The sequence below is a fragment of the Amborella trichopoda genome, chromosome 8 (assembly GCF_054954075.1).
Source record: "Amborella trichopoda isolate Santa Cruz 75 chromosome 8, AtrichopodaSantaCruz75HAP2 v2.0, whole genome shotgun sequence".
Lineage (NCBI taxonomy): Eukaryota > Viridiplantae > Streptophyta > Magnoliopsida > Amborellales > Amborellaceae > Amborella > Amborella trichopoda.
The window spans coordinates 36,161,329-36,173,528 of NC_142343.1; the positions used below are offsets into that span (position 1 = coordinate 36,161,329).

Below are 12,200 nucleotides of genomic sequence, written 5' to 3' on the forward strand. Positions count from 1 at the left end.
TAATCCACGATTGAATTTTTTGTTTTTTTTTTTTTGTTTTTTTTTGTAATCCATGATCGAATTTTTTTTTGTAATCCATGGTAGAATTTTTTGAAAATTTGTGATTTTTTTTTTTTAATCCATGATCGAATTTTTTTTTGTAATCCATGATAGAATTTTTTGAAAATTTGTGATTTTTTTTTTTAATCCATGATCGATTTTTTTGAAAATTTGTTATTTTTTTTTTAATCCATATTATTCAAAGAGAAAATGAGAGAGATGATGATTCTGAGGCCACCCTATCCCAGCCATATTATTCATCAACAGGGTAGGGATGAGCACGACAGTGCAGGTGAGCATGAAGGATGGACAATCTTCGGGGATTTTAAATTGGGAACACAACAAAACACTAACACTCAGGGATTTGAGAATAGTCAGACGCCTGCTAATATCGATGATTCATTTTTAGATCGAATAAATGAATTGTTAAACGAATTCAATCAATGGCACCAGCGTGACCAATAAGAACAATAACGTCGTCTATCATTTTATTTTTAGATCATATGTTACTAATTTTATACTTTATTGTAGTCCATGTATGTTGATATACTTATTCCATGATAATTATATGTTTATCCTTTTGTGTGATGTAAATTAAATGCTGAATGGCGGTTCATGCAGGGAAAGAACATATCAATATTCGCATATTCATTCAAAAACATGAAAATTCTTAATGGAATACTCTCATTTCTTATTGAATTCTTTAAAAACAATATTTATAATGAATTTTAATAATTTTTTCGGATTTTTTTTAAGCTTTATTATGACCGATTCAACCGATTCCCGATCCGAATCGTCGATTCGCCGATCCAAATCGGTTTTTTGGTAACTCGATCCGAGTCACCGATCCGTTTTTTAAACCATTGCTTCTAACCAAAAGAAAACCGTTATTGGTTATAACATGCTTTAGATACCAGCAAGAAATATCAGCTGAATATGGCAGGCTTCTGAATGCCATCAAGACCCTAAAGTGTGTAGAACATGGTTTTAAAAACTAAGCAGAACAAGTGGCATAATAGCCATTATATGCAAATGCATAGTGTTACCTGAACACCTACACCTAAGATGTCTGATATGTTGGATAAAAAACCCAACATAGCACTACAAGTAAGTTTTAATATAGAATTCCATGTACATGACTTATTATCAACTATTAAAAATAAAAACATTATAGGAATGCTAAATTAAAAAATATAATATTTAATTGATTTCTAAATCTCCTTTATACCTTTTTTTCACTTTTATTTAATTAGAAAAAAACTTCATACTTTCATTTACCTCGTCTATATCTTTTTTTTTTCTAAATTTTGACATTTTTTTACCAAAATAGCCTTCACGGTAGTTGTATTACCGTGAAGCTCTATGCATCACGGTACTTAAAGTATTGTTGTAATGTCTCGAGGCATCACGATACTTAAAGTACCGTGATGAATCTAACATATTTTACGGTAGTAAAAATACCATAATAAAATTGGATGAGGGTTTAACAGGATTTCTGGTTTTGTAGGAGGCTCGTAATATTGGCCAAAGGGGGGAAGACAGGCCATTTGAATTTAACATGTTTCACGCAGGCTGGACCACTTTTGTATAATAAGTGGTCCAGAGTTACCATCTAAAAACAAATTAATTAACGGTCCAAATGTTTTTTAATATAATAATTATTATTTTTTTTCAAAATTTATTTATTTATTCATATTCATGATCTCCATGTTAAAGATTATACATTATCTAAAAATTAGGATCAAATTATATTTAAAAAATATATTTATTACCAAGCTTGCATTTCTGCATGTGTGGGCTTGGCCGCATGTTAACCTCGTCTTTTTATAAAAAAGTGTGGTTTGTATAGAGCCGAGGCTTTAAACAATCAAAGTAAAGCGTACCTGTAAATAGTGTTGAGAAATATAGTTTCAATATTGAAAATCTTTATGCTAGCTTTAAAATATATATATTTTTTTAATTATAAAATTTTAAACTTAAAAAATAGTGTAAATCAAGCAGATATATGACAACTAAAAATTGACGGTAAAAAAAAAACGTTACAAGATGCATTATTTCCAAAATTTGAAATCCATTTTTTTCTCATATCCATGCTTCTTGATGTCGAGATGATCAATCTAACGAATTTTGGGCATCAAAACAACCTCTTCTAGTGAAATTTTGAATGTGGGCTCTAATTTGAATATTTAGAGCCTCGGTCCGATATAAACTTATTCATTTTTTCCTTTATAAAACAGAAGATATTAGGAATGGATTCCCAAATATTTATAGCTGAGAGGTCTCGTTTGGTTGGGTTTGCTATGAACCTCCCCCAACTCAACCCAAATATCGAGCTCGGACGTGGACTTGTAACCGCTGGGTCCATAGACCAAGCGTGGCGCAGGTCCGCGGGAAGTCCCGATCCGATTCGGAGCACGAGTTAAGTTCTCGAATTTTGCTTTCACGAGATAGAACGAGAGAGTTGGTTCTCATCCGGGGAGTTACCCTCTGAGGAACCAGGACCCTGTCACTTCTCTCACTAGATTCTAGAGAGAGAGAGAGAAGACGCAGGTGATGCGCATGTATCTGCAATAATTGAAGAGAAGAGACCAATCGAATGGAGAGCAAAAGCAACAATATCAATTCAGTGTTCTATGCAGATTCCTATCACCCAATTCAAGCTGGAAGCATCGATGGCACTGATATCCTTCCCCATGACAACGCTGTTTATCGCGCCTTCCTCTGTTCCTCTGCTGGCCTCTGTAAATAACTAATTATCATTTCCTTCCATCTCTCTCTCTCTCTCCACTGCTTGCCTCACATTCAGAGTATTATTTAATCTGATTGCAGATGACCCAACTGGGGACCCCAAGGTTATCGGCGATCCATATTGCACTGTCTTTGTTGGACACCTTTCTCCTCACACAGGCGAAGAATCGCTGCGCAAGGTAACCGATGCTTGTTAACCCGCCATTAGTCGAGAGAATAGTTAGTGGCTGTCTTTTTTATAACAAAAAATGTAATGGTTTTTTCATGGTTGTAGTGGATTTTGTTGTTTCATTTTCTAATTGTGAGAGGGATGTTTGGCGGTGTTTTTATTATTTCGTTCCCTTATTTATTAATGAATTTTCATGGAATCATGGTGACATAATATAACCAGGGTTCCAATATTAGAATTGTTTGTTTTGACTCCAATATTGGAGTTATTTATTTGAACTTCCACCATTGTAATTTGTTATTTCTATAAAGTTTTCAGTGGGTTTTAATGGTTATGTTGGATTTATTTACTTCATCGCCGCAGGCAATGAGCAAGTATGGGCGCGTGAAGAACTTGCGATTGGTTAGACACATTGGTAATCTACTCTCTCACTATCTTCTTTGATGTTTCCAGATTCCATCTTGTTCTAGTTTGGGGCCTTACCTTTGAAGTGGTATTTATGCATTGCATGTTTTTATTCTGTAGATTGAAGGTGTTATTTATCTCTAATGCAGGGTAAAGTTTGGGTTTGTGATCATCAGGACACCTTAATTGTAGCTCACACATGCCATAATTTATAATTTTGAACATCTTCCATTAGCTTGGGCACCATCTACAACTTTTTAGTCCAGTTAAGAAACCATTGGCAGATACTTTACGTCAATAACTTTCCTCTTTTTTGGCATGATGGAAATTTTGTTATACCTTCTTTCCTCTTCTTGGGATGATGAAAATTTTGTTAATTCGGGACATCAAAATACGCACATTATCTGTATATTTCGGGCTTGTTCATGATGAACTATGCCCTCGGCAATACTATTAAGCTATCAAGCTTGTTCATGATATACTATTGCCCCATTCTTTCTACTGACCCCTACCATAACCACCCCAGTCCCCTATCTCTCTCTTCTCCTTCACTTCCTTTCATTCCAATGCCCGTCGCCCCTCCTTCTCTATTGTCTTGTCACTCCCTCTTCCTTCCGCTGCGAGGTCATTATGGACGGAAGGGAACTGAAGCCCATCTCTGCGACAGCACCATATAGAGTACCTATTCAAGATGTAGCTGTTATATTAGGGCATAGGGCTTCCACACCCTCTTTTCTCTCGAGCCATCGTCTACTTCTCTTTTTTCTTTTGCTCTCGTTTCCTTTACTACCCTCTATTTCTGTATTTCTCTCCTCTCTAACTATACATTTTGTAGTTTGAGCACCCGACTTGTGGGCTGCCGTCTTTTGTACTTTTGATGTAATACATTATTTTATGAATTCAAAGTTAACCATTTCCTCAAAAAATAAAATAAAAAATGGAGACATCAAAATGATTTAGAGCTAGCAAAGCCTATGAGAGTGAGATGTTGGTTGGTGGAGTCATGTGAATTTCTATTGATAAAGAACAATGGTTGTGCTTCCTAGTTTACTTATCATAGATTTCTGTCCCTTTTTCTTTGGGATCCCCATGCCATTATGGTGTTTGTGAGTTCTATAAATTGTTCGTCATCCCTCTTTGGGAAAGCCATTCATTGAGTGAGTCATTTCAGCATATGTTTTTGGATTTGATTATTTTTCTCATTAGCAGTTGGTGAAAATTTTGTCAACCCAATGGTTAGGAATTAGGATATTTTCCTCTAGTATGAAAGTCAGTTTCATTTCTAATTAGGATGTAAAGATAATAAAAGCTTCTCATGGCAATTGCATGGTGCTTAGCTCTAAGTTCACAATCATCAGGAACGGTTATTCTTTGAAAATTTGAAGTGTAGATCATTTCCTTCATGCCTTGTTTAGGCTATGGGGTTAGGACTACAGTTAAGCAGATGTTCCGATGCCCACTTTGTTTTTTTCCGTTTTTCTTTAATGCATCAAACATGTTTAGGTTGATTCCTTTTCTTCGCAAGTGATGCTTCTGATCAGGATCATTAGCCTATGATTATCTTATTTGACCCATAAGTCACCTCATGTGGCAAACTTAAGAATCACATTTCTGTTTATCAACAATTGCTATATAATTTCATTGGAAATGTGAATGGATTGTTGATTGTCTAATAGAATATAAGAAAGTATAGCAGTAAAATTTTTATTCTGATGTTCTGATGAATTGTGCCCTTTTTACTTCCATGAAGAAATTGACACCTCATGCATTAAACAATGTTGTAATAATTGGTGATTCATAGCTGGCTTGTGTATGTGTGTATCTTTTGGATTGCATTGTTATTTCTGTAGTCATATCTGTTATTAAATTGTTTTTCTCCATACCCAATTTATTAATTGATTTATTTTAATTATGAGATTTATTTTCTTCAGTATTTTTATTTTATAGTTAACAATAGTTTATTTCGGGGATTGAGATTTGTTTTTACTGCTAGATCCCTTCCCCAACTCATTAAACCTTTATTGTTTTAGCTTGCTTTTTTTTGGAGATGTTTACTAGATTTCACTTGAAAACTTAGCAATATCAATCTAAAACATATCAATCTAAAATTTGCACTATGCTTCTTGCAGTGACTGGTGCATCACGGGGCTATGCTTTTGTAGAGTTCGAAACTGAAAGGGAGATGTGGCATGCATATGAGGTATCTTGGTCTTGATTGACTATATTGCTATATGAAATTTTTAGCATGTATTCACATTCTTATTGAGAGAATCCTCATTGTCACGTGAAGTTTCTTTGTGCTCTTTCCATCTCCTTTTCCTGTGACTGGAGCAATCATCTTGAGAACAATATGTACACTTTAGCCATTGAATATGAAACAATTCAAAGGAATTTGTAAAGAGTGCCTTGGTTCTGCAAACACTTTCAAGGAACAGCGATTGAGGGATCACAGCTTGATTCCAGAATTGCTTCAGAAGTTTAACTGTTTGCAGAGTCGCAAATGTGGCATATTAGAACTAGCTTGCTCTGACCATTGTGAGACCAGATTTATTGCAGGCCGATCAAACAATGTGAGCAACCAATGAGACAATGTGAGCATACTGCTTTCACAGAAACCTTTGGTGTCATACCTGAAGATCACTCCTGTACGCTTTCACTCTTGGAGAATCTACAGTTAACACTAGTGTCATTATGAGAATTGTGCCTTTGTAATGATTTGAACCCAGAATATTAGGTAGTGTAGATATTTCTGCAGGATTATGGCACTTGTTAGGAGTTAGAAGGGAGTCTTGCATGTTGCTGTCAGCCCTATTGTTCCTTTCGATTTCATTTGACTCTGCAAGCAACAAGGACTTGTCATCTGAGTTTAGGTGGTATTGTTCTTCATGAAGGGCTTTGGGTGCTCCCTAAGGATAGGATCTCAAGGGTTTGGGGGATCTCAAGATAAGAGAAGGGGGGTGACTCATCAGCAAGTGGGGAGAAAATGGGGAAATATTGCGATGTTGGGTTTTTGATTTTGGGGGTCTAGGGAATGTAGGGAATGAGGGAATGGGTCGGCAAAAACTCTAATGCAGGGTGCCTAGTGGAAAACCTGCACGGAGGTAAGATTTCTGGCAGTGTGATGCAATTGAAGCAAAATGGATGGGTTGGGATTTCCAGCAGGGGGAGTTCTCTGGAAGGGCGGGAGGATTTTCTAGCAGGTGGGATGTTTTTCCGGCAGTGGGTGGGTTTTCTGGCAATGGAGGGCGACTTAATTCTTCACAGTACTGGATTTCATGACTGTAACTATTAGAAAAAAATAAAGAAATTCCTTTATCTGGTGCATTGTTCTCAAGATGTGTGGTGAACGATTATATAGATGTTGTTGAACAATTATCTAGGTGTGTGTATGTATGTGAAAAGTTCATGTTAGTTGTTTTGCATGCTTTTCATGTGCATTTGACAAGGTTTAGCTTGCAATATATGAATTGGTTAGTAAGGTTTTATTCTGACTACATACTTTGCAAGTAATATAGGTGAGTTTTGAATAATGCCAACTTGATAACCTGGATAATTAGTCATTAATGAAATTTCCATTTTAGAATAAGCCGCTTCTTTCCTGTGACTGCGTTATGAATTCCCTATTCTCCTAGGAGTTGTGTGTTGAAAGAAGTTCAATTCCTTCTGAGATGGTTTTAGGGCATTGTTATGCCAATGAAATAAAAAAAGCATAAAACTTTAATATCATCCTTATCCATTATTTCTGTTCATTTTTTCTTCTCTTGTGCAGGATGCTCACCATTCCATCATTGATGATAGTGAAATAATTGTTGATTATAGTCGACAGCAGCTGATGCCTGGATGGATCCCTCGAAGATTAGGTCTGTATCATGCCATTTTTTTTCAATAAGTTTCCATTTTCTTTTTCCAGAAAATGTGAGCACTGGTGCAGATCTTGCAGTGCATCAGTAATTTAACATATCATGACAGTTCGTAGATCCCTTGAATCCTTTTCAAATGACTTTTTTCTCTACAACCATATATAATTGCTTTTTTTTTCTTGACAAGGACAAGCATTCATACAAAGGGGTTAAGATAATTACATTTAAAAATGGAAAATGTTTAGATAGAGCCGAGGCTTTAATCAATCAAATTAGAGCGCACCTCAAAAATTTCACTAGAAGATGTTGTTTTGATGCCCAAATATCTTCAAATTCATCATCTCGACATCAAGATGCATGGACATTATAAAAAAATGGATTTCAAGTTTTGGAAATAGGGCATCTTGTAATGCATTTTGGGAACGTCAATTTTCAAGATTTTCAAGTTTTCATAGATCTGCTCGATCTACACTATTTTTTGAGCTTTAGATTTTATAATTAGAGATGGAAATATATTTTAAGGCTATCACAAAGATTTCCAGCATTGAAATCACATTTCTCGACACTATTTGAAGCCTCGGCTCTATACAAACCGCACCCTTTAAAAATTGACAGATCCAGTTTCTTAAAGGCGAGTGGGAGGACCATTTTTCTTGCTCTGGAGACTAGACATGAAACATTGAGCATGTTGGCTAATAAAACCATGGGATCCCTTTCTAGTGCAGGAGGTGGCCTTGGTGGTAGAAAGGAATCAGGTCAGCTACGCTTTGGAGGCCGAGAAAGACCATTCCGAGCTCCTCTGTATGAACTCCCAAGCTTAGTAAAACTCGTCACAATTTGTCTCCTCTTTACATGGTTTTTTGAGCCTCTAAGCTGGAAAGGGAATAGACTTATATGTTTCTGGCTTGCGTATGCTAACCTATTCTTTCAAGTTTGAAATAGTGCCTGTTTCATTTCGGCTTTGAAAAAACATACCTTTTCCTTTCTAAGCTTATTATGTGTGTCATATTATCGGTGCCCAGATTGTTTTCAAATATGACCTTTCTCTACCTGTGTAAATTACAAAAGGAAAAAGTAACATCTATATGAAAATAACCCAAGATATGTGCTGCGATTGTGGGGATTCGAACTAGAAAGCTTGCATTGATACTGTGGTATCTTTTCCATTAGGATACATTGCTCGACCCTGGAAACATCATGCTGAGGATTTGAACTGGAAACCCTAGTGTTGAGATTGTGATATCCTTACAATTAGGATATAGTACTTGACCCTATACATCCAAATTGTATTAAGTATTGAGGAGCTCGTATGTTGCACGAAATTTTAGACTATCTCATCTTATTGCAAAATCGATAAATCAGAGATAATTACATTATTATGGATAAAAAATTGAATGCTGACACCTTTTTTAATTATATGAAGTTATACTTCCAAGTTTTGAGGTATAACAGGTAAATAATATAAAAAGTTTCTAATAGAAGATATTACTAATATATTGTAGAACTCAAATGTAGGAGCGTACATATATCCTGTCCAATAATTGAAACCATAAAAATTTAGAATTGAAGAATTTAAAAAATTCGTCTTGACATATGAAATTAATACAGAAAATACAAAATAATATTCATTAAATAACAAAAATAATTAGAAATGTTTATTGACGAATAGTGTAAAAAGGAAAAAAAGAAGAAGATGTAGGAGTTCTCTATCTATCTCTCTATCCCTCTTCCATACCCACCCCAAAAAAAAAAACTTTCCCTCACACCTCACTGACCCTCTCTTTCTCATGCCGTTATTGACTCTCTCTCCTATTTTTTTGGATTTGTGAACTCACATTTTAATTAGATCAGGAATATGAAACTTATTCAATTCTCTTTTAAGAGGTTTGAAAATAAGGAGACTATCTTGTTTTTGTGGATAAACATTCACTTTACTCTCTCTCTTTGTGGCATATCCCTAAATCCTAAAAAATTAGGACCCTGAACCCTCTACCAAAATTTAAAGAGGATTAAGAAAAGAAACCTCTTTCTTCTATTCGAATGACTCTACCTCTCTCTTTTATATATCATCTTTCAAGATCCTAGCAAATGAATTTAATTTATCTTAATTAAAAAGATACCTTGCTTTAAAATCTCTCTATTTTTAGGACATAACTACCGTATAGGACCCTTTTTATTATTACGACATGTGTCCACCCCTTTAACTTTGGCTTAATAATGTACTATAGGTATCCTAATGGTTGTCTTGTTTCTTGTATTTGCTTTTTCTCACACCAGGCGCCCAATTCCATACGATGAACTGAAGAGGCTGGGAATTCCATTACCCCCAGAAGGGCGATATATGTCACGGTTTCAGGTTTCTTCTCATCCTAATCTTCATCATCATCATTGTTATCATCATAATTGCCATGGGCATCATCATAATTCATAGTGATTAGTATATTCATCACCATCGACATCATGCCGATGCCGCCACCACCACTACCACCATGTCATCGTCATGAGCACCACCACTGCCATTATCATCTCTGACATCATTGTTCTTTTTCAATATAACCACCATCATTATCATTCTATCATTTTGCATGGTTGGGTATTCTTTTAAAGTGAAGGTGATGCCTTTCCTAGATTCCACTGCTTCCTCGTGCTCATAGGCGAGATTGCCATCACCAACACCATCATTATTGTCATCATGAATCATAATCATCATCATTCTATCGTTGCATACTTGTGGTTTCTCTGATCCCACGATGTTATAGATTCCACCAATTCCAAGGAGGAGCCCTATAGAAGAGCGTTCGCACAAGCACTCTGCTGTTGATGGGGCAGAGCCATCATCTCGCCGTGCTTTAGATGATGCAGCTGAGAAGAGCTCTTCTAATAGTCATAGACATGGCCAATCTTCTAAACAGTCTAAAAGAAGGCGGGATTGGGATGAAGAGAGACAAAGAGATGGAAACTACATGGATGATGGAAGTAGTGATGATTATAAAAGAGCGCAAGAAAGGAGAAGCACCAGCAGTCACTACCAACACCATGGAAAGCACTCTCATCGGCGAGAAAGACGATCAAAAAGTGTCGACAATCAACCTCCTTGAGCACATCTTGATTGGATGTTCTAGTTCCGAAATAAGAGATGGTGTTGGAGATATCTGGACCATGCATGCAGCTCATGGTCTTGATGCTGAGGCTCTAAACACCTCTTCTAATTAAAATTTTGAGGGGCGGTTCTTCTTTTTAGTTTGGTTAATTAATTTTAACACCTTGTGCAACATTAATGAGATAAACTGTGAAATAGAAACAAATCAACTAAGCAAAAAAGCCCGGTTTCAAAGTTCAGTTTTTGCTGAGTCTTGTCTCATTTTCAACTCAACACTTTGGAGATCAAGGAAAAAAGAAAAATGGAAGACCAGCCCATTAGTTTTGTATTTATTATTATTATTCGAGAGAGAGAGAGAGTGTGTGAGTGAGTGTGAGGGCTTAGATTTAAATTTTGTAGTTACAATTTAAAGGAAAAGTTACTTAACAATTCCTCCAAACAAAAAAGTTAATGGTAGAAATGATGGGTGTAGTTATTGAAAAAGTCATTATTTTTTGTTTTAAAAGTTATTTTAATATTTTTTATATCATATTCTTTTCGGATTTGCTTTCTTTACTCTTATTTCCGTTGCATCACCCCAATCATTATTTTTTTAATTTTTGCAACTTACTCTAGAATTTTAATACCTTGCAAATTTATAGATATATATTGATTCTTTTCAAAGGATGTGCTTTACACCTATTTACAGGATCGCTTATTTCATTCCGAGTTGCATGTAATCTAACTAGCTTATAGAGTACTTTTGTCTTTTAGTAAGAATTTAACTTTATCTTTTATAAAAATGATAAAAAATATATATATATTAATGATATTTATATGAATATTTTTAAATGATGAGCAATATATCACAATTTTTTTTTTTTTTTTAAAAAACATCTTATATTTAATAAATCTACCAATCACAACTCACTCTATATTAACCTTTGTAATTTGAAAGGTTGTGAATTATAGATTATCTCAAAGGAAAAAGCTTATATAAGAGTGTAACCTTCTGCTATAGAAGTAAAAAACTTATATAAGAGTGTAACCTTCTACTATAGAAGTTAGGCGCACCTCAAAAATCTAATAGTAAAGAGTGTTCGAAAGTGGAAAAACTTTTCAAATGATCAACAGACTTTAAGATGTATGAATATGAAGGGAAAAAGAATTTCAAATATTAAAAATAACACATCTTGTAATAAGTTATCTGGACCGTCTATTTTTAATATTTGTAAGTAGTTATAGATTTTGCTTGATTTTGAAATTTGAAATTTCATAATTAGAGCGGAATATGAATTTTCAAGCCATAAGATTTTTGACATGAGAACTACATCTTTCGAAAAAGGGTATTGTTACGCTACACAACTTGTGGTGTATACCCTTAAAGTCCTAAACATTTTTAGACACTTAAATATCTTTGAATTTTAATACGAAAATTTTCATGTAGGGGCCTTTTTTGTCGTTTAAAAGCGTAGAAAGGATGTTTCTATATAAAAAAATAGTGACATTCTATTAGTAGTTAAAAAACAATTAAGGCATCTTGAAGGTGATGTCATACATCGTGTCGGTGATGTCATTGTCCACTATTGTTAATAAATATTTTTGTTTTTATGAGAAATTTGTATTTTACCTTTAACCAATTATTTAAAATACATGTAGGCAAAAAGTTACTGCACTATAGGATAAGAGTATCTACATGTCAAAAATTGTTGAGGACTATAAGGGATACACCACTAAATGGTACAGCTTAACAAAACCGTTCAATTTTTTTTAAAAAAAACGCTTTATTTGTATAAAATAAGGAGGGAAAAATCTTGCTTTTGCTTGTAAAAAGAGAGATGAGAGAGTAAACCGCAATTATGCTGAGGCGCATTGGTCATGAGCTATGCTTTCACAAATG

General features: G+C 34.8%; 1 protein-coding gene across 1 annotated transcript; it reads left to right on the forward strand.

The window, feature by feature from the left end:
• Positions 1-2,579: 2,579 nt before the first annotated feature.
• LOC18437143 (RNA-binding (RRM/RBD/RNP motifs) family protein) lies at positions 2,580-10,638 on the forward strand. Its single transcript, XM_006847362.4, has 8 exons — positions 2,580-2,780; positions 2,869-2,966; positions 3,320-3,371; positions 5,491-5,561; positions 7,131-7,221; positions 7,947-8,022; positions 9,499-9,577; positions 9,981-10,638. Exons 1-8 carry the CDS (start codon positions 2,636-2,638, stop codon positions 10,317-10,319), a joined length of 951 nt encoding a protein of 316 aa, XP_006847425.1. The 5' UTR covers positions 2,580-2,635; the 3' UTR covers positions 10,320-10,638.
• Positions 10,639-12,200: the final 1,562 nt, after the last annotated feature.